A 25,978-nucleotide genomic window follows, 5' to 3' on the forward strand; every position below is an offset into this window, starting at 1 on the left:
GTATCTGCTTGGTCAGTATGAGAGCAGTTAGGGGTTGTGATACACTGGTATTGACGATAATTGTTAAATTTTAAGAATGAAATAACTGAATACCAAAATCGAATACAAACTCTCAAAGAGGACAATTTTATCAGCAATACAGAGAGAAAAAATGGAATCATTAAACAAAAACACAAGAACAAATAAAATAGAGGCAAATAAATAAAATACAGGCATAAACAGAGCAGGTCATTTAAATTTAAATATGACTTAGAAAAGTAGGAGACGAGAAATATTTAGGCAAAATTTTTTTGTAGTTTAGCTTTTTGAGTGATGGAAAAAATATCTTGAATTGATGAATAAAACAAGAAGGTTTAGAGTTTCTTAAAGTCAGTGCTCGTCCTCCATTACGGCTCAAATGACGTGAGTGAAACCAAAGCGACACACTGCGACGTCATCCAAAGGCGCCCGTGTTGTGTCAACACACCTGTGTCGGATCCTGACCGCGGAGCTCGTGCTGAAGTCCGGACGCTGCCTCGCGCCTCTCACGTAGACTGTCCGGTAAGAAGAGGAGCTGCTTTCTCACACACACACACACACACACACACACACACACACACACACACAGCAGAGGATAACACCGAGCCTCCACAGCTCCGCCACTCGTTGAGTGTTTACCTCCATGCTACTCCTCGTTAGCACGCGGCTGTGAAGAAGTGACGCTGCTCGGATCAGCCCGTGCTGTTTGACTCGAGCTCACTGCCGCCTCATAAACACAGTGATGGCGGGTTGAAGAGTGGAGCTGCCACTCACCACAGTGTGTGTCAGCGTTATTACACAGTGCTAATGGAGCTAACTGAGCTGCTCCTCTGCTTGTTTACCTGAGTTTACAATTACAGATCAATCACAAAGCATCGATATAAGAAATGTTTTCTATAGTCACATCATGATGATATTATTATTGTCAGTCCGCCCGGCCGCAGTGATCATGTAGTGAAGATCTGTGAGAGAGTGAAAGTGAAAAACTCCTCATGTTGTTGATCATGCTGGACTTTGATGTTTTGTTCCTGATAGTGAGTGTGTACTCAGTGAAGGTGCTATTTTCTCATCAGAAATATAAGATACATTACCTAAAGAAGTGAGAAAAAAACAGAATGTGCACCATGAACCCGTGGATCGATAACCTTCATTAAAGGAGAAGACTGTCAGCTGAAACTCTTGACCTGATCAATTATTTTGAGAAAACAAATCTCCAGTTTTCTTCTATCTCGAGATAAACAAAAAATGCATCGATATATTTACAAAATTTCAGCCAAGTCAATTCAGTATGTGTCATCAATAAATGTTAAACTATGTTGAAAGCGAACGTAAAACTAATGCAATGCACCCAAGGCCCGTACACCAAACATTTAGACTGAAGCATCACGGTTTTGTTAAAATGAATGAATCAGAATACCATACATTTGGGAAGTGAAGAAATATATTAACAATAATCCATTATTTTGAAGAAGAAGCTCGGCTTGGCGTCTTTCAGACCAGGATTTACCCTTGTCCAGCGGCTTTGTGATCGCTCACTCTCTCCTTTTCTCTTCTTAGCTCCCCCCGTCGACGTCCTTAGGTCAATATCTATGTCCATCGGAACTGCTAGGCCCGGTTACATTGCTTGCTCACAGGGCTCTGGTTCTGGCACAACACTGGGTCCACTCATCATCAGCATTCCCCGGCACCCTGAGCCTGAAAACCTTCTCTTCCTGCTGGTCCAAATTGCCTGTGGTACAAATCTTGACAGCCCGGCTAACAAACTGATCTAACACAAAGATACATATTCATTCTGTCATTTAATTTAGAAGTCGCTCATGGGGAATGTTGGTGTTGGATTAAGTTACATCAGTGCCAAAACTGAAAGACCCATACTGAAAATGTTCTGTACTAATACCTGTACCATTACACTCCCATTGCTCAGACTAAACCGCAGCTGCTGACAGGTTTCAGATACTCGATTTTTCCTAGCCTGGTTCCAGACCTGTCACGTCCGACATCTCTGATATTTTCAGTGATTCAAAGAGAATAATGAGTAAAGGCTTCAAACTGACCTTTAACTGTTTATGTCCCACCAGGCTCTGCAGAACTGAATGAGCCCTCTGCCAGTGCAGTTTGGTAAGTGCTGCTGCTGCCGAGATGGGCCAGCAGTTCTCAGGTCAGTCAGTTTTGCCTCATCTGCCTGAGAAACTGGTGAAACATGTTGGACTGGTGCGGGACAGCGGCTATCTCACCTACGAGGAGTTTTTGGCAAGAGTGGCTGAACTTAACGACGTGTAAGTCCCAGTCTGTTCCGGACACGTGATGTAGGTGTAGCAGAACAAATAACTGTCCATCATACAGTTTATGAAAAACTCCCAGCTCAATGAAGTAATTCATCAAAAAAGTGATTTAACATTGTTTGTGTCTGCATGCTTGTATGTAGCTGTGTCCATACAGCAGTAAAAACCATGCAGGATGCTGTATTGAGTTGAACACACCGTCTCTCTTCTGCCTGATCTCTCCCTCTCTCAGTACGGCCAAGCTAGCTGCTGGACAGCAGAAGCACCTGCTGTTTGAGGTGCAGCCAGGATCCGATGCCACAGCCTTGTGGAAGGTGGCCGTCAGGGTCCTCTGTACCAAGGTGAGACCAAAGAACCTTTTGCACGGGAACGTCGCATGCCAAGAAAAACATCTGTCCACACATTTGAGTTTGTGTTGGAGAGTAAGAGAGCGAGAGATGCAGGAAGCTGATAAAACTTTGTTGGGAGGAAGTGCTAACTCCCTCACGGTCATCTGAGTTAAATTGATTCCTAAAAACACTGAAATGAGTGACGGTGCAAGACAGACAATGGTTTGTCACCTGTTTCCAGTCCTTTGTACATCTGGGCATGTGCATAAAGAGGGATTACGCCTCTATAGGTACCCTTTTATAGAGACTAAAAGGAGGTGGGTATTGTTTTGATTGGATGATGGAATGGGTGGAAATATTTCAGTTAATTAAGTTGGATTGCTCGTGTTGTGCATTTCATTGATTCATTCTGAATGTACAGTATTTTTTTGTTTATATTGCAGAATTTAATATGTATTTGTTGGGAGAAACAAATCAAGGAAAATTATGTTTTTTATTGTTCATCGTGTCCATTCTCTCCCTTTCACAGACCTGTGTGTGTATATGTTGAGAATGTTTTTTAGTGGGGTCAGTTTGGTTTGTATGCTATGGGAAGAGCAGCACCTATTTTTTCTTGGTTAAAAGACCACCTTTGTTTGATGAGAGAATAAAAGTCAACCTGTTTTCTGCACACCTCCTGGCCAGCGTGATGTTTTTGTGATCCTGCATCTCTCTTTACTACAATTGTGATCATGTGCAGGAGAAAGACTGGGCCTGTACTACACAGATGTTGGCCTTTTTAGAGTCAAACTGAATCGAAACCGTTTGGTCAGAGCTGTGCAGTGTTTACAGGAAGCTGAAATGCAGACTCACAGTAACTCACATTTATCATGTGACCTGCTGCCTCTTTCTGTACATGTCATGTGAGGCATGTTGTCAGCTGGATCTCCAACAGGACAGTGGTTCTTTTGTTTCGGTCTGTAATTGATTGATTTGAGTCTTAATTGATAAACTGCATGCGTTTGATTTATCTATTCCTCTTTTTTCTGCATCTTTCTCTACACCACTCACTCCTTCGACAGCCACACCACCATCAACCATAGTTTTATCAGCAAGGAGACAAACTGACCAAGAAATCACAGCAGCATTTTGTATGTTTGAGCTTGAAAGCGTTTTCATATTAGATTGCACAGTCTCTCTTTAATCTGTTATTATCTGAGAGGCTGATGCTCATTCTCTTACTTACAAGAAGTCTATAAGATAAGTACTATTCAGCATGAAACCTCGTAGGTTCTGCCTGCAGTGCACGTCTGCTAACAAACATAACCAAAGCCTTTAGGGTGTCATATCACAATATAATCGATCTCGTCTAATACTTTCTCTCTGCATGTGGGATATGTGACTCAGTATGAAATTATTGCAGCCAGAAATATTGCATATTGTTCCCTCAGTGATCCACTTGTAGTTCATTATGGTTATGGTTATGAGTCATTCTGCAATTTGATTTTAATGGAAACACACAGCTGAGTTTGTTCAGTGCTTGAGAGACAATTTACATGCCAGTAACAAACTGAATCAAACCTGTGAGATGAACTGAACTATGAGTTTTGTTCCACTGATTATGTAAAGACCTAACCATGTGTTACCGTCCCAGGATGATCAGAGGCGGACAGAAATCACTAAATTTAAAGATTCATTGTTTTGGCTGTCATGTGTACAGACATACAGAACATTATACCCATGTGAGTCATGTGATTGCTTTTGTCTTTCCCTAGATCAACAAAGAGAACGGCATGGTCGAAGTATCACGTATAATGAACCTCTACCAGTTTATTCAGTTATATCGAGACATCACCAGCCAGGCTGCTGAAGTTCTGTGTGCAGAGGGCGCCACGGAGGGCCCGTCTGCACAGCTCCCCTCCACGGACTCCTGCCAGGCCAGCATGTGGATGGGCAGGTACTGTAGGTGCACATGAAGTGGTCCTTCAAAGGGTCAGTAGAGACCCTGTGACCAATACAGTATTCACCTCAGTGTGCCGTTTTCACATTTAGAAATGTGTTTCGTACAAAGGATTATTTGGTGCATAAGAATGGGATCATTCATCTTGAAGTGGGGTGCTCATTGATATGGAGGTACTATGGTATCTACTGACAGTAGATGGCAGTTAGCCTGCGCCCAGTTTGGAGAATCAGTCAGGGATCTATCGTCTATCGCACATAAAAACAAACCAATATCCTCTTCAGTGCATGCTGCATCAATAATATTTTCACTGCTTTACCTTGCTTGTTTTGCTGTTGTACTGTCCCACACAAAACAAGCAATGCTGCAGATCAGCTGCTTGGATCAGAGTTACAGCGGCACAGCTAAAAATCAACAGCACCAGCTTTAAAATCTTTAGAAATGTGTTGTTTGATTTTAGTCTGTCTCACAACTTTCTGATCCAAGCAGCAGATCTGCTGTTTGATTTACAGAGCAAGGAATGCATTTCAGACTACATTATATGTACATTACTGCTGTGGATCTACTAAAAGGCAAAAAAAAGAATAATGTCATGACCGGCCTTCTGTTTAGCCACGACGTAATGATTTGAGATAGAGGTGGACTAATCAGTGTTTTTATTTGTAAAACGATCACGTGTAATTTGAAACGGTTCACTCACAGTGATACACCTAGTCGCAGCTGCTCTCGGCGAAAAAAGCTGACATATTCTGATGAACTGGACACTTCCTGCTCAGCACAAAACCACAGACACACAAAGTCAGTGTCTAATTTATCAACATAGCAGACGGTTTGCAGCTAAAGAGTGTTTATATAGTGCTTTACCTTTGCCTCTCATTTACCCATTCAAACACACACTGATGGCGAGATACCTTGCAACGTGCTGTCCTGACAGTGTGAGCACTTTGAGGTTTAATGTTTGCCTGAGGAGTGTTCGACTTCTGGACAAGAGGAGCATGGGATTGAAACCACCACCCCTGTGATTAATGGCCACCACATTTCGATCAGATGTTGAGAGTGACCAAAAACGGAGGTAAAGGGAGGTCCAGAAACATGACACCAAATGAATGCTAATGCCTCTCTGTGTCTGCTGATTTGCTAACACGTTCACCATAATAACTTTATAGAAGTCATTATATGTGTGTTTACAGCTTCTGTCCCCAAGTGGTAAAAAGAAACACAGGCTGCTTTAATGATGGATTTTACAAGTTGTATTGCTGTAGAATGATTGACTGTTTATCACTCTGGAAAAATGTGCTGCCTTCCTCCTTATAATTATAATTAAAATAATTAAAGCAGTCTATTTAAAAAAAAGTTTGTGTGCTCATGCAGGGTGAAGCAGCTGACCGATGAGGAGGAGTGCTGTATCTGCATGGACGGAAAGGCCGACCTCATTCTGCCCTGCGCACACAGCTTCTGTCAGAAGTGCATTGATAAATGGTAAGATGACAGACCGAACTTGAGTTCATGTCAGTAGTTACCCGTGTGACAGAAATGTTTTAGTCACGCGCAATATGTACAAACAACATCAGTAATTACTGCAAACTCTCTTCTGTGTCTGCAGGAGTGGGCAGAGCCGAAACTGTCCGATATGTCGCCTGCAAGTCACTGCTGCCAATGAATCGTGGGTAATGTCTGATTTCCCCACGGAGGAAGAGATAGTCGACTCCATCCTCAATTTGGCTGATGAGGCAGGCCACCCACACAGGCCTTAACACACGCTGAGCCAATTAGACGACAGGGGAAATCGTAGACCTTACATGTTGCAACACAAAATGTCACTTTCACTGAGGAGGAGAATTTTAATCCCCCTAAAATGCTAACATCCAAACGAAACCAGCAGTTTTCTGCTCCTTATGTTCTTAGTGACAGGGTTGGGGAATGAAACATGTTTCTTTTTAAGTCCTAAAAAAATCCCAGGATGCTCTATGTAACCCAAGTATTGTAGATGTGGTGCTTTATGGGAACTGTGTGTTAATACGTTAAGTATATGTATATTATTATCTATTAATATAGCACACAGAATGACCTAAAGTACAGTAATATGTGAGTTCATTTAACTACCATGGAAGGATCCAAGTTGAAGTTGCCTTTCATGTTAAAATGAACGGGACTGAAGAGGAGACGAACTGAGGTCAGCCCTCGTATGCAGAGAGGGTTGTTCAGACTCATATATTCCTATTAGTACATTTAAATAAATAGCTAGACATTTTGTTGGGGGGAAAGCTTATCTGCTTTCTGGCAGAGAGTTTCTGGCAGACCACCACCTGGTTAGCCTAGCTTAGAACAAAGATTTGAAACAGAGGGAAATCTGCTGTCCTGACTCCAAACCAAACTTATTTGACATATATAAAGCTATTCTGTAGTCTGTGTAATGTAGCCCTGCATGTTTATATCCCACATGACATGCCTTATGAGCCATGTTATGTGAACCTGTTCTTCTGATCTACTTCAGAACCCAGCTACTGACCTTACCATCTTTTGGGTGTACAGGACTAACTCTTTTTATATGATTTTAATGACATAGCTTGCTGTGGTGTCTTCTTCACAGTTGGAAATAACCACTATTTGTCATCTCTGCTGGTTTAATCTTTTTACTTATTATATATTATATATTATATATATTTTAATGACTATAATTTTATTAAGGTTATTCTGAACTGATTGCTGTAGAAGTACTGTAGTTTACACTTCCAAAACAGCCAGTCTTGTCCGTGTGTTGCTCCGCTTTGTCATGCCTATATCTAAGATAACTGATTCATGAGACAGGCAGCTTTTAAGTTACAAATGAACTTATGTTAAAGTTTAAATCACAGAATAGTTTTATTTCAAGTAAGTATTTCTGGTCGGGTTTCTAGATCTCCTAGATCACAGGCAACACTTTGAGTTGGCTGGTTGTGATTTATGAGAAGTGGATCTAGCTGAAAAATATTTGTGAAATAAAATGTGAAAATGTATTGAGCTTAATTTTTCTTTTCAGCGATAAATTTCTATTTAATTTAAATTGAATTCATTATCTAAAGTTGTAATGATATGATCATTACATTTAGCAAGTTCAGTTATTTTTGCATTTAATTAAATTTGGGTAGTTAAACAGATTTTTCCAAATATGAAATTTAACGACTGACATGATTTAAGTTTTTCGTCCTGAATTGATATTTGCTGAATGTTCATTAAATATACCATAAACATGTGAATTTTAATTTGACCAAAAGTCATTTTTGGTTGTCGATGCTGACAAATCTCACCTTGAAACCTCACTGTAGCTTTCTTTGTGATTTTGCACTACAACAACAGATGATTTTATCTCTGTGGTGTAAAATATTATCTGATGCTGTAATGTGAGACCAGGCACAACCAAAAATGTGCTGCAGTTGGAAACTTTCTTAACTAAATTTAAGAGGAGTTGGCTGTATCTCTGCACGATCCATTCAAAATGTATAAAACAAAGTTGTAAAAGGATCTATTTAATATGATATAAGAATGAGAAAATGCTCCATGTGGTTCCAAGGCCACTTTTCTTTTCTAGATTACTGTAAAACATCTGGTCCTACATACATGCACATTGTGTGTAACTTAGCTAATTCAGTGGAAAGAGGTGTGTTGATTCCTGCTGCATTGTCCTTAATAAAGAGATACTCACTTTTTGCACTTTATGACTTTTTGAATTCACTTCCCTGTGTTTTTTTTTTTTTGTTAAATCTCTTTAATTGACGTGAAACAAACATGAGAAAGAAGCAAGACTGGTTCCTCACTAGCTACTGAAATGATCAGCTCTGGGATAAATTATGCATTACAATGCATTATTTTATGTTTTAATGTAAAAATTCCTCACTTCACTTCACATTTGCTAACGTCAGCCAAAATAACTGGAAACTGTTGCCGCTATGTAAACATGTATGTCTCACACACATATGCTTGTACAGTAGATATCATGAACATGTAAATCATCATCAGAGTGCATCCAGAAGATGTTAAAACTTGTTCTAAAGACGCCTTAATAAAACATCACCTACAATTGTTGAAAATTGCACATGTGCAGTACAGATCAGGCAGCGGCAAGGTTGGCCGGTTTCGCCATCCAACCCAACCCGAAGCTACAACCAGAAAAGATTTGTCAACACTAACTACATGGACATTTGGTAGAAATAAGTCATATATTTAACCACCGTTTGTTCTTTTAGAGTTTAAGTAAGTTGCTGTCAGCTAACTTTAGCTCAGTTTATTAGTCGGGCTGCCTGGACTGTGAGTCCAGTGCACCAGGGGAGTGTTAGCATGTGTACCCAATGTGGTGCCAGAATCAGAGCTGGGCGAGCGGGCAATGTAATGAGAAAAAATGGAGGCTTAGAAAGAAAAGGAGAGAGTCAGCGAACATAAAGCTGCCGGACAAGAGTAAATCCGGGCCTGACTTTTATTCGTTGGCGAGAGCTTGGTGAAATAAAAGACTGAAAGACAGACACCGAGCTGGACTGACTGCTGTTGGACTAGTAATTCATATTAGCTGGCTGCTATGTCTTGTGTTGTTGACCTTGCTTGATGTTTGGCTGTTAGCAAAGTTGTCACTGCCTAGTTTTTAATACTAAGTTATATAATCATAACAAATACACAAGTACAGCTGTCCATATTTACCACATTGATATTACACTGAAACCGGAGGCAGTAAATTACAAAAATACCAATTTTAGCTTTGTTGCTTTAATAGTACAACATTTTCAGCCAGTACACAATACATATATTATGTTTTATTATATTTTAAAGATGTAGGAAGTAAGTGCTTGTAATGAAACTACTGATATGAGCACTCTTATCATAAATTCAAAAAGGAAATTGTGGCTGGCGCTGTAACGTTTCCTGTGTGTAGATAAACAGCAGTGTATAGTCCTTTTTCACAGTAGCCATTTTGTCATGAAATAGTATGTAAACACAGTTTTACCAATGATACTAATTAAGGTTCTGTTCCACTCAGGTCAAACAGAGTCGGGGTGCTGCTGTGCTGCTTTCTGCAGCCTTTGTTTACATATGAAAAACTACAACATATGAAAAATGAAAACATGAAAAAGAAAATAATTCTAATCAGTTAGTCTCTTCACAGTTGTGATAACATGAGTTCATCATAAAGCTCCTACCTCATCAACTAAATACATTTTTTTAATACACTCCTTTTCAAATCTACAGTCCACATGAAGTCCTTTGTAACATACACACTTTGTACTCATTCGGCATCACATCATCAAATCATCATATTCTGCTTCTGAATGTTTCAATTCTAAATTGGGCGTTGTGGCCAATGCCCCTTCATGTATTCAGATCCACATATTTACGTACACTTCACAATATGTAAAATAAAATAACTCTATCCCAATAAAATGTGGCACACAGTGATGGTGGCAAAATTCACAGATACGGAATTGCATGCAGCCTAGAAGTCAAGTTTGCAATGCCAGATTTCTGCACCAAGATAAACATAAAATAATAAACATTCCTATTTTTAAAATTCAGGGTGAAGAAGTTTTATAAAAATATGTTACAAAAATATTCAGACAGAGTTTGTGCTGTCTTGGTTCATCACTCAGTTTGGTTAGTGCCAACATCTGCCTTGACTGCGTCCACAAGAAAACTGAGCTCGTTGCACAGTGTCTCATGGCGGTAGGCCATGCGGATTTGTGCCACGTTTGTCCGCTGAATGTCGTTCCCCTTCGGTCCGTCCTGTAGGTAGTTGGATCCAATGAAGTGTTTCTTTTCCTGTGGGCGACAAGTTGAAAAAGATAAAAATCTTCTCAGTATGTGACTGTATGGTAACAGTTGTGTGGTTAAATCGTTGACCTTTCTATGTGTTGTCAACCCAGGTTCTTGTTTTAATATAGGCAGGGCTAACATAATGCAGTCAGTGTAGTTTAACCAGGGGAGGGTTTGTATGGGCTTTTCACAGTGACATAAAGTCAAGCCCAATACGTTCAGATGGATCAGTATATTGACCAATACCATTTAGAAACAGTGTCATTAGTACATCATTTGTCCACCAAACTAAACTGTGAAATGTCTCTTATTTGTATTACACACTCACTCAGAGACATATACAGTAGTTCACAAGCTTTGTTAAACTCACTCGGCTGCCAGTAATTCAAATTCTTCAACTGACAACCGGAGATATGAATCATGAGCCAAGATTTGGGACTGTCAGGCTGCGTGCAAAGTATGTAAAGCTTGTCTCGTCAGCCAGCTGTGATGGGAATAAGAAGGGTGATGAGAAAATGTCCCTGTCCTTTTGAATTCCTCCAGTCTTAGAACTCAGTTATCTTATCAAAAAACTTTACCTGATGTGAGAGTCCGCTCTGCACCACACTATTTCTGGCTATCTCACACAAGTCACAGGTACTGAGCTTCCACAGCTGGGCTGCAATGGCATACTCCTCCATCAAGGCCTCCTGAAGGGGTTCAAGGGATCGTTTGTGATCAAATGTTACCAAGAACATGTATCACAAAGTGTTTTATTCAGTATGACAGTTTGGCTTTGTGATTCTTACTACAAGAGCTGAAACGATTAGTGTCACAGTTATTTATTTGTCATTTGTCGACTAAGAAAGTCAAAATTCTACAATTTCTCAGGTTGTTCTCTTTGTCATATATCATAGTTAGTTGTTTCTTAAAGCCCAAGGTTGAAATCTTAATATGTGATGAGCTTGTTGACCAGATGTCTCAGAACTTCTGCTGTCAGCTCTGATGTTGAAGTGTTCTCATCCCTGTGGTTCTTACCTTGGTGTAGTGGAACTGCATGGGGTCGTCGGTGGACAGTGACACTCGCAGGCCTTTCTGCAGAAACTCTCGGAGAGGGTTCTTGGAGTATTCAAGGAACAGGCTGTTGTTGCTTAGTGGGGACATGGCGATCGGGACCTGGGCTAGGTAGTACAGGTACTGCAACACAGGACTCTGAAGAGGAGGAGGACAAGGACGTGTAGACACCAAAGTAATGTCAGTAAAGCCGTGTTTTTTTGACACGTGACTGGAGAAGATTCACTGATACATGGAGTTAGTTGTTGTGTGATACAAAAGTTTAATTACATAGCCTACACTGCACATTCATTTTGTTTATTTAGTCAAAATACTTCCAAATGTCACTCTCACACCTGTTTGTTACTCTACCTGTAACTTTAGCACGAGTGATGTATGACTGAAACTGCTGAACGTTATCTGCAGAGATCAACATTTTTGTCATATAGAAAAATGCAGTTTCTCTAAACAAATTAAAAATCAGCATTCAAAAGTACCTTTTTGAGGTTGAGTCCGTGAGAGATGTTGTCAGCTGTGAGAAAGGCGGTAACCAGATGGGTGATGGAGCCAGCCTCTCCACAATGGGGCCGGAACTGGAAGGTGTTCAGTCCTCGCTCTCTATATAGGGACAAACAATGATCCAATGTAATACCAGTAGCAATACATTTGACAGGGTTCATTTCTTTTAGGCTGCTCAAGCTTTAGGTTTCTAAAATGTCAGCTAAAGATTCAATCAAGCACCAGTCTGCAGCCTAGGCAGACATCATGGCCATCTGCCATTTTCATCTTTTTATTGATACACCATTTATTTTATTTTTTTTACATTGCCCAACAATACAAAGTAGTTCTTAAAATGTCTGGTGTTTGGATTCAACCTTCATTACAGATGCAAAAGACATGTAAATCCTGGCTGGAAAGCTGAACATTTGTCATGAAATCAGTATGAGCACTTTGTCAGGCCTGTGATTAACTTGCTACCTTCTTGTAAGTAGCATGACTCCAAGGTGCTAATTGGATTAGCATTGTCATAAAACCACTGGGGTACCTTGTTGCATGCACACTCAGGATTGCAGGACTTACTTGCGCAGGTTGTTGAGCACCATGATGTTGGCATACATGTAGAACAGGTAGTAGGTGTAGGGAGGGTTGTTGTCTGTGGTCCATGCCTCAGGCTTTGGGCTTTTGTAAGAGAACATGTGGTCACTGTGTTTCGACTCGTCATCCACGCTGTCAAATCCTGTTACCTGAACACAACAAAGATAAGAATAGCACATTTGCAAAACAAATATTACACAACCATGCATGTTTTTTTTCCACCCATCTAAAGAGATTCAAGTTCAAAAGACAGTTCTTGTTCTTGTCTGCTCAGTTGGACTTCAACTCCTTACTAAATATCATAGAACAATCAGGGTGAAACTAACAGATAAGACTGCTATTTCACTTTGAAAGCTTCCTGTTTGTTACAGATCACACCCTTCATAAAAGTACTTACATATTTCAGGAATACATGTATTGCTTTGTGCTTTTGTGGATTGACTGTGGCCTCAAAGAGGGGGAGGAAAATGTTCTCTAGCATCTTGGCGTAGTGTGGAATTAACTCCTTTGACCTGAAGATGTCACTGCAAGCCAAAAGGAATCAGATCAGCTCATCTCCCCAGACAAACAACACACACATCTCAGTTTGTTTGCTCCTTTAGAACAGTCTGATGAGCTTTACAAGTATTCCTTAATTGTTAGCTGCGTTTAACAGTGCAACAGTGATATTAGGATTTTTTATTACTTCAAAAAGTTAATCTTAAACCAACTACCTGAATTTCATCAGTCGTTATTTAAAAGAGGAAACAATATAATAACTGTGAACATGAGGCCTTGGCTTACGAGTAACCTTATATGTGGCTTACAGTGGCTATAACAATTATGCAACAGTTGGTGTCAGGTTGCTTTTTTTTCCATGTCTTCCTTACAAGCACATTTAAATGGACTCTTGGCCCCACTGAGTACTTACTAGATCCTGGGAATTTGGACCATCCATCTCATGTTGGGGGAGTGGACCTTATGCTGGATGAACCATGTTGCTAGGCTCTTCCACTCGTTGGTAGAGCGGCCGTAAATGGACAGACGGGGCTCAGCATGCTGGTACTTACTCTCTTCCAACTCTTTAGCCACTTCCTGAAACAGACGGCAAACCACAGGAAGTAGATGGTGTTTCTTAGTAAAGCAGAAGTAACTGACACATAAGCCTGCACATAAACGGGTGCAAGACATCTACAACTTGTGGCACACCAATTATCACAGACGATTAAAGTCTTTGGTTTATCTGCACAAAATACACTGAAGATAAACTTAGTTTGAATTTGGAGGAGAAAGAGAAATCCTACTTGAAATAAAAGGCAATAAGTGAAATAGCGTGAAAGTAAAGATCATTGATTGCATGGACTTTTTTGTGTGTTTTTATCCTTAAAAAAAGAAAGAAATCTCAGCTGTAATAATCTCAGCTGCATTTTCACATATTTTGTGTCATAGGCCTTTTACACTGCAGACACTTTGAAAGGAGAAGGCACAATAGCTTGCCGTCTACCATTACCTATGATGTTATCTTCTGCCGGCCTCGCCTCATTTTACCGTTCTGCTCTCATCCAATAAAATGCTGAATTCATTTGAATGCAGCATAAACTATGATATTTGTGACATTTAGCCAGCATACCAGCACAATACCCTAATAAAGCAACTAAATGGAATACAGCCATCATTCATCTCATCATTCGTCTTCAGTGTAAAAAAGCCTATAGGCCTGTTCTGTAGACTGCACTTCATTGATCTGTCCCTGACCCTTATTATCATTCCTATTGCTTCATGGAGTTCATGACTTCTCATAATTCTAGTGTAGCTCTATCCAACTTTATAAATCTAATTAGACTGGATAAATGAAAACGCCGGTGTTCTGGGCCTTTCAGTAATATAAGTCCTTTAACTCATACTACACCTTGATGAGACGTGCAAAGTATTCTCCCTTGATGTAGTTGTCTGTTTTCAAGTAAATCTCTCGCAGCTCGCTGGCTCCCACAGGGTTGTATTTGGAGTTGAACTTGTCAAACCGATGAAATGTTTGTCTTCCCTAAGAGAGTAAATCATGAGAGAGAAAGTGAATCTAATGTACTGATGAGCACATTCTCATTCCAACAAAGTGACGATATTGATTATTTTCAGATTACACATTAAGAGGACTTTGCATGGAACATAGAAAATGATTGCATAACACCATATGAAATGTATGAACACACATAATTGCATCCTTGTGTCAATAAACACAGGTTAGTGAAACGAGCTGTAGCTATTTGAATAATGACAAATTAGTTCTTGTCATGCACACAGAGTTATTATGTGATTACCTGACCTCAAAAATGTTGTCTTTTTTAATAGACTCTACAAGGGAAACCTGATGTAAACAGTCTGGCAGAAATGGTACTGGAAGTTTAAATTTTTAAGAACTTGAAGCTTACAGCGTGCACGTCCAGAGAGTCTACGGTGAGGTTGTAGGGATCCATGTTAAGCTTGTTGAAGACTTCCTTGAGTGTGATCTTCTGGCCGCCACTCTCCAAGACCACACGATCTGCTTCTGTCTGGTAAGTGGCCTTTATAAATTTCAGCAGATGCTTCTGGTTCATGCAGGCAGCGGCGTGTATATGTGTATCCACCTGTGTTTGACAGTGGCAACGGGTATGACTTAATTGGACGAGTTCCAGTAGATCCATAAACTTCAGTTTATTTAGATTAAGTGCAATAAAGTTAGAAATAACTTCTGCTGTACTGAGAGCCCTTCAGGCTGAAGCAGAGTTGGAAAATACCAACTAACCTTTCTGACGTTGTAGAAGTCTCTGTGTGGAACACATTTCAGCTCTTTGAGCTCTGCCATTTCATTAAGCATTTCATGAAGGTAGAACTTAGAGGCCAAGAAGTTTAACCGTCTGTGACAGTAGGTTTTCCTGTGAGGAAACACAACATAAGATCAGCAGAACATTTCATATAGTGTAGGAAAAGAAATTAGTTTTAAGCATCATCCTGTTGACTAGCTTTCTGCTCCAGACAGTTCAAGAATGGCAAGTTATTCAAGCCATCTTGTGAAATGTCAGTGTAAAAACTGTGTGAAATGTCTATTGTTGTTAAGAATGTTTAAAACAGTTATGTACTGACGTTGGTCCGTCAACTATCATTGCGAGGACATGACTCAGGTCTATGGCAAAGGTCTCCAGATCAGGATAAGGGAGGGTGTGAGGCATCTGTTGTTTCAATGCTTCAGCATTGTCATAAACGTGAATTATGCCATCCTTCATCTGCAGCTCATAGTTCAAGTCCTCAGGAATTCCCTCCATGGAGTATGGGTCCTCTCCTTCATGAGGGTAAGGCAAGATGTCTGCAGAGGATGGAAGTAAACAAACAAAGAGGAAAATAAGTCATTTATACTCTGGGACTGAGATAGTATCATAACCTCATGTCAAATAACAAGACTCCATTTACATTATCACCATTATTCTTATTAACTGTGTGATCGATAATAATCATTTACCATTAAAAAAAAACATTTTGCTACAATATGGTAGCTCCCAGTAATTTTTTAGATTTGGTAGTACACTTAATCTGTGAGACAATTTTCAAATGTTGTTAACATGTTTGTCACTAAGGGAAGATCATGTTCTTGCACCACCTTCTGTGACTGAAGGTTGAGTTTGTTAGTTTGGTCATTGAAATGGCTGCTCTGTTGCTAATGCTAACTATGCAGTCATCTACTTAATCTAAACAGACACTTCATGTGTCTTCACTGTTTGTCATGGTTAGAGCTGAGGAAGAAAGCTGTTCCTCTTTATTCTGTTTTAAACTATGTTCTTTGTAAACTGTTTCTTCTAACCCCTTAAGCTTATAAACTTGCTTTATTAAAATTAATATATATTATATATATGAATCTCACATTTATGGCTGATAATTAAAAAAAAATATGAATGAAAAGATGATGAAAGACTAATTCTGCCGTAGCATGCACATGGACAGATTAGCAGTACTGGTCATTTCCATGTATCATATTTTATCAATGACGTATTTTCTTTCTCTCCCTCTTATTCCCTCTTATTTGCACTCAGGAGAAGCTTCTGGAAGCTTGCCCCCATAGTTCCTTGACTCACACACTCTTCACACCAACTCTGATACACAATACAAGGTTTTAAAAATAGGCTTCTAGAATAGTTGATACAGATCTAAGCTGGTCATTATTATGCAATGCACAACAAAACGAAAACAGCATTGCAATAACACTGTAACCTGTGACATCGAATTAATGTTGAACGCTTTAATTTTTACTATTCAGTCACGGAAACACATTGCATTCAGTCTATTTTGGGTATTTAATCAATGTCTTAAGTTGTCTAAACTTTAATGTGAGAGTGCCATTCAAATGTTATATAATTGTGACCAGATTCATTCCAAAAGTAGACAGACCAAAAACTTAAATTCTGGACGCTGCTCTTTGGCCTTGGCAGAATGTTTAGCTCTGTGATTGCATGTTTTTTTGCTGAAACGCACCTCAGTGGTCATGTAGGCTTGTACCTTTTTGACTTTTTATACAAGAAACACAGTTTTTAATCTTTTGTGCTGATGCTTTAATTGGGAGTGTTTGATATCCATGCAAGTAGTAGAAGTGTTCTAACCGTCACATAACATTGTATGGAAAAAATAAACAAGACTTTTACTTTAGGAACCAGGGGCTCCCACAGTAGCTACAAAGATTTTCAGGAATATTAAATATTAACCAGTAGAGTTCTTCTAATGAAAAATAGGAGGTTCTCTAAATGCCCCTACCTGGCAAGACCTCATCCTCTTCCTTCCATTTCGCATTTTCGGCATTACGGAGGAATTGGGCAGCGGTTCTCGGGAAGTGGTGGTAGGCCAGCCTGGAGTATTTCTCTCTGATGAACAGTGCCTTAAGGAGACTTTGAGCTGCCTGCTCATAATCCTCAACCGTGATCTGGGAAGGTCATGGAAAAAGAGAAACTTTGGCCAAACTTTATTTTTTGCTCTAATGTAGGTAAGAACCTAAAGATCTCTCATCCATTTTCTACGACCACAGAGTCTTCACCATGGCTAGAGACATTTTAGTCTTGCTTTCATTATTTCATACATCCACTCCTCTTAGTGATAGTATTCATTTTTGGGTTCATGGAGATGTATGAAGCTAGTTACACGTTCATATGATGTGTAGTTGCTAATTCTGAGTTTAAGTTTTAATCCTGTTTACCCCTGCACAGTAATCTCCACTGATGGTCAGTCTCTGGAAGTCTGGAAAGTCTGGGAGACTAGGTTCAGGCGTGACGGGGGACAGTATTGAGGACCCCATAGACATGGCCCAGTCGCCAGCGACAGGTAGCTGCAAAGATACCGACTGCGAACGCTTCAACATGAAATTCTTCTTCCTAGAGACACACAAGAGGACAAACATTAGTCTTGACAGAATAAAAGCTCACAAAGATTTTCAGTGTTTTCTTTTCTTTGTGTAGTGTGCAGGAACACATTTTTATCAAACATATTTCCATTTCCTACTTCTTTGTCGACTCCTGAGATTGTTGCTCAGCCAGCTCCTTCTGCAGTGCCCGCTCCCTGTCCTCATGCAGGCCGATGGGACAGTCCTCCGGCACGGTGAACAGTGCCATAGCATCCTTTGTGTCTTCCTCTTTCAGGGCAGAGGCGTACACCTTCTCTGCTAGCAGACATACCTTCTCATCCACATCACTCATTGACATTCTTTGGAAAAGCTGAGGCATCTCTGAAAGAAAGATTCGAGCTCCAGTGAATACTTTTTTGCCTTGCTAAGAAAGGTTAGCTGTACAACAAGGTATCTCAAAAGAAAGTGTATATTATAATTCATGGTTTGTAATATCAGTGATAGAGACCAGTTGATTTGGTGAAGGCCTACAGTGAAGGTAGGGTTTTGCCAAATAACAATCATGACTGAGCCTTTTCCCTACAGTTAAAATGTGAATTTTCCTTCACATAGTTAAATGTTATGTCAGGAATTCAATGGAAAATCAGAAAACCTTCACTGGTGCTTGGCAAATATTAAATTATTATTGAATTTACATTGTGATCATAAGAGAATTAGTTACTCACAGTTGTCATTAGCAGTAGTTGCTGAAGTATCTTGTGGTTTGTGTACTTGTCACTCAGAGTTACAGTTTTGATGCAATAACAGAATGTGAGCAACTCGCTAACATGTTGTATTTTATCTCACTAATGTGATGACATATTGTAGGAGAAATATCATTCGTGGTGACAGTAAATAAAATACGAATAAGATAAACATGAGACCCACAAATCCAAGTTTGAGGTAGCGGGTGATGGGGTTAAGAGATGAACTTGGCACATTTTGCAGCAAATCATCTTAACTCACACCAGTAAACATGTCTTGAGTGGCTGACTTGTGTTTCATTGCTGGCTGAAGAGTTCAGTCAACATGTCAGGCATGTTACAGTCAAACAGTAAACACAGTTAATCACTGTCCCAGGTTGAGACTGGCAGTGTGACCTTAACCCCTGAGGGCTAAAAAGGGTCACCCTTTTTGGGATTACACAGCGTTGGGAATGGTATGCAAAAAAAACAGAAAAGCATTTTGCTTCCACAGTCTGTTATTTGTCTACTGGTCAGTCACTTTGTTTAGCTTACTTGATGTGGAACATAGTGCAACAATGTTATTGCTTTCAATCTAAGTGCCACATTATTATGCAGTTTACCTGCTATATAAAGTATGAGTTTGCAATTTATACATTAATGAGTTCTCGATTGAGGGGCATGATTTATGTATAGAAGATTATTTGACACTTGGCTTGATATTAAGGTTCAATGTTTTTCATTGTTCCTGCATTTTTGCATGGTAATCTTTAAAGTTAGTCAAAATAATCTTTCTTTCTAACTCTATCTATATCTTGGCGATTTACATTTCTCATGAATTCCCAGCATCCCCTTGGGAACAATAAACTAAGAAAACATTCCCAAAGAATCTGCACATACGTATCATGATAATTGACAATTCAGATTTTTCTGGCTTTTACTTTAAATGGAAAAGGAATGTCTGACTTTGTGGTTTAAACGGCTGCTGGTAGCATAACATGTTTTTTGTTCCCAAGACATTTTGGATGGAAAACAGTAATGTTTATTTGTATTGACCTCATTCTCTTATATGCCCATGGCATGAACAAGGGTCCTATTTTTAAACATCAGACCCTGTGAGTTTATTATCTGATCAGAAGAGATGAAGGACAGCAGAGTTGTTTTTTAGATAGCTTGACCTGCTTGTGTGAAAACTACTGTTGCTATCCAATGTTGCATCAGTAGTGGAGATGTTTGGCTATAGTGATCATCGTGTCATCACTGTTGCTAATAATATTTATGTTGCAGCCAGTGTTGACCACTTGGCCAGTTCTACCATCAATCCCTGTGGAGGCATTTGAATCAACAAGGACAAGACAGGATATGCAGTACCATTGTATCAAGTAGCAAACTCCTCTGCGTATATTCACCCTGCTAGGTGGTTTACATGCAACTCTATCCATCTGAAAACTTTGAGCAATCTTGGCTCTTCACAGATGCCACCATTAACATTTGCCCTCACACTGGCACAATTTTCTGAGTCTTCCTTGGCTAGCACATTTTTGAAGCAGTCATTCCTGGTGAGCCACTCAACATGTGTACATTCTCTCTGCTAGAACAGCTGAGCAGCTTCTAGGATGACCTTGACCTACATCCTCCTATAATAGAAACCTGACTCACATAAAGTAGTCTGAGTATGTCGGCAGGGTCTTTCAACATATCATGTAAAATTTCAATTTATGTGCTGAACTACTTTTGCAACATAACATATTTAAAAAAAACTTCTTACAGTAATAAATAATCAAGTAATACAATACTCACATTTTAATAGAATTATCTACCCCTGTTGTTTCAGCTGTCACTTTTGGCTAAAGGCTCGTCTGCAATCAAATTTGACCACCTCAGACTGTAGACGCTGAATGAACCTCTTAGTAGATGTTATTTGTCATCACATTTGCATCTCAGTGTCACTACACAGCTTCATAATCAGTAGAGGAGGCTCTCTCTGTCTCTTACCTTCGGTTGTGGTTTTGGCCATGTTTCACTCTGTTTCTGCCTGTTGAGTCTTTTGAGCTCCTGTTGACTTTTTCAGCTTTAATGTGTCTGCTTCTGTCTCTTCGAGACTCCCTAGCTCTTATCTTATGGCTCCGCTATTTTCATATGTCTGCCACTTGTTGTTGTGTCTCAGAACAATTTGAATTGTTACGGAAACCTCTTGACACTCTCAAGACCGTCCTCAGGTCTTGTGTCTTGTGTCTGTATCTTTCTTGGATCCACGATGCGTCTCTCTTGGGTTTTCACTCCAACTGTCCGAGTCAGGCTTTGCTCGGCTGTTTATGTAGTACAGTGCCTGTATGTATAATGCAGCTGCTAGTTGTTGCTGTCTTGAGTGTCCCTCTCTATCTCTATTTTAGGGTGTTGAGAGCGTCATGGCAACAGGGGCTCTTAATACAAGCTGGTATGTCACAACTGGCGGCTAACATGTGAGCAGCTATCTCCTGGATGGAGTGATGAGGCAATGAAATGTTACAGTTCTAGGGTATTAAGTCCTGGGAAAGTACATTTGAAAAACTAAATTTTTCCCAGATGACAGAGTTTATTTAACTGTAGGTTTGGCCACTGGACATGTGTTTAGACAGACTCAGTGTAAACAATCTTTTTTAGTATCCATTATCAAAAAAAAAACAAAAACAACTCCAGCAATGCTCTGTGGTTAAGTTAGAATTTATAAGTTTATGCAGCTTCAATCTGTGTGTTTACCCAGCATTAGCTGCCATGCAAGGTGCCAGCTGCTCATCAGTTTTAGGAGCTAACCATTCATACACATTCACACACCGAGGGTGCAGTATCTTGCCCAAGGACACTTCGACATGCAGACTGGAGGAGCTGGGGATCAACCAATTATCTGATTAGTGGACGACCCGCTATACCTCTGAGCCACACACAGTATAACTTAGCCAGTGTAGCTCTGAACATGTTGCCAAGGGCATTACACTTTTTTTCATGCCGCTCTCTTGCAGCTTAACAAGTTAACAATTGTTAAGCACCAATAACTGTTTTTAGATTAGAATGGCAAACATTGTGAACAACAGCGTGGTGAACTGTGACATGAGAGCATGTTTTGAAAAGTGGAAGTGAGAGTAACACTGGTGTCTCCTAAGAGAGACCATTTTTGCTCTGTGTCATCATATGACTGAACTATTTACTCACCTCTCCCTAAGCAGGGTGTAGACTGCTGCTTACAGAGGGGTGTGTCCCTTCTCTTCATTTTGACCTGTATTGACCAAAGATAAATGGACAATAATTGATTAACAATGGAATAATGCACATTACATTAATGAAATAGTAACTCGGTTAAATTCTGCAAAAGACGGGCAGTAAATATGTGACTCCAAAGTTGACTAATGTTGACTTGACACTGTGTACATAGGGATAAAGTCTTGCATCATTTCTGGGTTAATCTCCATCATTAGCTTTTGTTTGTCAAGTAAAGTATTTGCCATGGTGTGTAGGGTTGGGTCAGTTTCGGTTTTACAAGTCTGGGCTGGTGTACAAGCTTGGCTTGAAAAAATTTTTTTTGGCCTTATTGGCTTTATTGTACAGAGACAGCTGAAGAGTGACAGGAATGTGGGGAGAGAAAGAGATGGGGAATTACATAAAGCAAAGGGTCGGATTCGAGCCCTGGGCCGCTGCGGCAAGGACTGAGCATTTGTACCTGGGGGGGCTGCTCTACCAACTGAGCTTACCGACACCCAGCTTGGACTGGTTTTTGATTTTGTGTAAACTGACTGAGCTTGAATTCAGAATTCACTTAGAATATCATCATGAGCTATTCTGGCAAATTAAAGAGAGACTACTACTCTCAGCTCTGTGCAGCATATACAGTATAGCGTTAGCAAAGCAGCATCACAGCATTGCATGTGTTGCAGAGTTAGCAGTGTCTTTATGGTAAGTCGCTAACTAGGTTGTGAAATATATTGCAGAAAAAGTTATTCATCAATGACCCCATCATTTCCATTTTCAGTGTAACTCTGAATATGACCCCTGACAACAGTCTCGCTAATCACATCGGTTTGCTATGTTAGTGAGGTAGCTAGTCAGCTAATGTATCGAGTAACGTAGCAGAAGTGCAAAACCTGTTTGCCATGTTAAAGTTACTGCAGTGTTACAAACCCTCCAGTGTTTCAGTAGACACAAACCCTTCATGTCTTAACAAGGCTTTCATTGTGAAACATGCAAAACCTGCAACTCGACTCTCAGTGTGTTCCACTCAGAGATGGAAAGATTCTTTTTAACTTTGTCTGAAAAGCTCAAAGTGTTAGTGCAGTTTGAGAAGCTCATAGGTTCTAGTCAAGATAGTTAGCATTGAAACAACTGCTCCGTTGAAGTTTAGAGAGTGTGTTGAATGCTAATAAAATAATATTTGTTTGTTTGTCTAGTAGACAAACATTAAACTTATTGACAGAAACCTCGGTGTTATAGTGTTATTATTTAGCTTATCAGGAAGTACACTAAAGGAGACCATCAATGGAACAAGACATGTCTGAGTGAAGCAGACATGAGATAAGTTTCAGAAAGGAAGTGAATTCTTGGCTCCATATTTAGGTCATGTTCAACTGGTGCTGAGGTTGTCAGAAGATTCATGTTGCAAACAAGTTAAAATATAACACAGAATTAAAAAAATACAGATTTAATTTGTGCAAGTGAGAAAAGTTTGTTGTTGTAGCAGTGTTAAGTTGCAACTTAAATGCTGATGAGGTTGAGGCTTTACACAGCACTTGATTATTAAAATGTGTTTGTAATGATAGAGCTGTTGGAGGCTCAGTGGACTTAGGAGATAAAAGTGCAGATCAGTTCTTTGCAGCCTCACTCAGGCACATATGACAGTAACAGTGAAAGTCTAGTATACACTGCACTGGTTGTGAAATTTCCTGTTTCTTTTTTCTTTTTTCTTTTTTGTGAGAAGAGTGTATATGCAACCAACACTGCAACACTGAGTCACACCGAGGGTTTATTACTGGGCTATAACTTGCTTTAAAGGTTACAGTGGACATGTTGAGACTAGTTGCAGATGAAATGTCTGCATAGCAAGTTGATGCCTGGTGATGGAATGCATTGTATTTGAATGCATGACATTCAAACCAAATACCATTTAAGACATACAAAATCTAAAATATGATTAATGACCAAACATTTATCTAGCAAGCTAAATTATGGCCGAGTGTACTTGTTTCTGTCAACAATTTTTACTAATTTACTAATTATTTTAGCTTTAATTGACTGTCTAGAAAAAGTGTGGTTTCAAAGCTAACAGTCATCAAGTCATCAAAACTTTCTTATAGTCTATAATAGTTCAATTAGATTTGGCTAAAAGGTTGATGAGCAACATTTTTTGTAGATAAAAAGCTAAAAATATCTTTGCTTTGGATGCCGTTGGCAGTCAGTACACCAGTCAGTCAACCACTGACTGACTGAGATCCAGAGTGAAATAGCTCAACAACTATTGGATCATTTGCCATTTAATGTTGTACAGACATTCATGGTTTCCAGAGGATGAATCCTACTGGCTCTCTCCTGCTATCATGATTTCCTTTTAGTGAATTGTGGTGTAAAGTATTTGATAGATTGCTATCAAATATCGTTCACATATCCATGGTGCCCAGAGGATCAACGAGTTAGGTGAGTTACTGACCTTTCCTGTAGCTTCACTATGACAGTTGCATTCGTGGCTTTTGGGTGAAATGACTATGACTATAACTAATGCATGTCTAAATCTCTTGGATCCTCTAGTTTGTCCAACAGTTCGGTTTATGACCAAACACCTTCAAAATTCATGACATTCTCATCACCCTTTAGTACTTTTTGTACTAATTAGCACAAGTTAGCATGCTAGACTAAGACTTTATACATGATAGACATCATATCAGCCTAACATTTTTACTATGTAAGTGTAACAGTTAGTTAGTGAGCTGGTGAGAGCTGCTAGCATAGCTGAAGAGACTTCATAATTATGTGATGTTATTGTGTATCATCACATGCTACAGGAGGATTGCTAGGATAGTGTCTGGCATCTCTCACTACATATCCACATTGTAAAAGCACTCACATGACCTCAACAGGCACTCTTATCTTGTACCCCTACAGTTGCACATGGTGCAAGATAACAGTCCATGGCATGTACATTTTATCTGTCATGACCACAGAAATAAATGACTGGTTGGTTCACAAATCGGTTGATTCTAGAAACAACATGTGAAGCAAAAGGTTGGATTGTGCTTCGTTCTTTCCAGGTAGACTGTTATTATCGTCCCAGCTTAGTCATTGACTTCAGGGCTGACGGTTTATTGTACAGAATCAGCCTAAACAAACACAAGCTCATTAGACTCAAATTATCAGTTATTATCTTCCTCTTTCTCTGTTTTATTATTTTGCTTTGGGGTTTTGCATGGTGCAAGTTAAGTTGTACATTTTCTCTGCTTGTCAAATAAATATGTTGCCCTCTGGACTAACAAAAAGCCAAATTGTTCACAACAAGTATACGTGAGTAAACTCTGTAAATGGAAATTATCATCATTATTGCTATTATGAAAACATTGTTTTACCGTAACTTAAATCCTTCCTTGACTTAACTTGAACTATATTAGTTGTTGCATTTGCATAAAGATTTCATTTTCTAATTCTGCACCTCAGACACACAGTGTTTAGACAATAAAAGTTCTTCAAGTGACCTGACCTGGCTTGTCTTTGGACTGTGTGGTAACAAGAATGCATAGAGTAGAATATGCTCCACAGAAGAAGAGCTGAGGCTGGGAAGTAACAACCTAACAACTGTAACTCTTTATGTTTTAGTTTCCAAAATGAAACAACTACAAAATATTTATTCTTCTATTATAATACTTATAGATGCTTTCCATTCTAGAAAACAAATATTGGACTAAAAATCATCCACTGTATTCAGAAAGGTGCATCTTTACTTTAGAATATTAACCTCCAAGACAGAAAGATTTCTCTCAACAAATGCAGAGCGAGCATCAGTACAAGAGTGGTGTAATGATAAGATGTGACTACAGATTAAAGAGTTTAAAGAGTTATAAAGTCAGCTGCAAAGAATCGTTTGACAGCAGTGTACTTACTGTTTGTAGAGTCGTGCACAATGTTAACACCTCTTAGGACTGCAGAGACCCTTATTAGGTGTCACAGGACAAAAGTCTTATCAGAACAGCTTCTCCAAGCATGCAGAGGCACTCCACTACCAGTCTGAACGCGTTTAAACGAAAACATTTACTGCACGCAAGATTGGTTTGAGGAAGTGCTCTGCATCAGTTTGCCCAGTGCAGTAGAGGAAGTGCTGGAGAAGGCTTGTGTGTGTATCAGTACTGACACTTTATTTATAGACCACACCCCTCCTTCTTTATCTGGATGTGTCCATTGTGCAGAAACAAAACCAGGTGTATATGATTGCACCGAAAAATGTG

General features: G+C 39.5%; 2 protein-coding genes across 3 annotated transcripts; one reads left to right on the forward strand and one right to left on the reverse strand.

Moving 5' to 3' along the window:
• Positions 1-413: 413 nt before the first annotated feature.
• On the forward strand, positions 414-8,271 carry rnf141 (ring finger protein 141). Its single transcript, XM_010738648.3, has 6 exons — positions 414-540; positions 2,097-2,294; positions 2,533-2,641; positions 4,384-4,565; positions 5,940-6,047; positions 6,172-8,271. Exons 2-6 carry the CDS (start codon positions 2,158-2,160, stop codon positions 6,320-6,322), a joined length of 687 nt encoding a protein of 228 aa, XP_010736950.1. The 5' UTR covers positions 414-540; positions 2,097-2,157; the 3' UTR covers positions 6,323-8,271.
• A 1,015-nt stretch (positions 8,272-9,286) lies between these two features.
• Positions 9,287-25,848, reverse strand: ampd3b (adenosine monophosphate deaminase 3b). 2 transcript variants are annotated; one of them, XM_010738649.3, is made up of 16 exons: positions 25,637-25,848; positions 21,714-21,777; positions 17,961-18,183; positions 17,659-17,833; positions 17,223-17,388; positions 15,567-15,786; positions 15,229-15,358; positions 14,876-15,070; positions 14,359-14,490; positions 13,381-13,544; positions 12,868-12,994; positions 12,456-12,619; positions 11,873-11,993; positions 11,361-11,534; positions 10,922-11,032; positions 9,287-10,349 (listed from the first exon to the last, which is right to left on the reverse strand). In XM_010738649.3, the coding sequence occupies exons 2-16, from the start codon at positions 21,769-21,771 to the stop codon at positions 10,173-10,175; spliced, it is 2,337 nt and encodes a 778-aa protein (XP_010736951.1). In that variant the 5' UTR covers positions 21,772-21,777; positions 25,637-25,848; the 3' UTR covers positions 9,287-10,172. The 2 variants fall into 2 exon arrangements, with proteins under 2 accessions (XP_010736951.1, XP_010736953.1); XM_010738651.3 differs by lacking the exons at positions 21,714-21,777; positions 25,637-25,848 and adding an exon at positions 20,520-21,289.
• Positions 25,849-25,978: the final 130 nt, after the last annotated feature.

This window comes from Larimichthys crocea, chromosome X, assembly GCF_000972845.2.
Source record: "Larimichthys crocea isolate SSNF chromosome X, L_crocea_2.0, whole genome shotgun sequence".
NCBI classification, from domain to species: Eukaryota; Metazoa; Chordata; class Actinopteri; family Sciaenidae; genus Larimichthys; species Larimichthys crocea.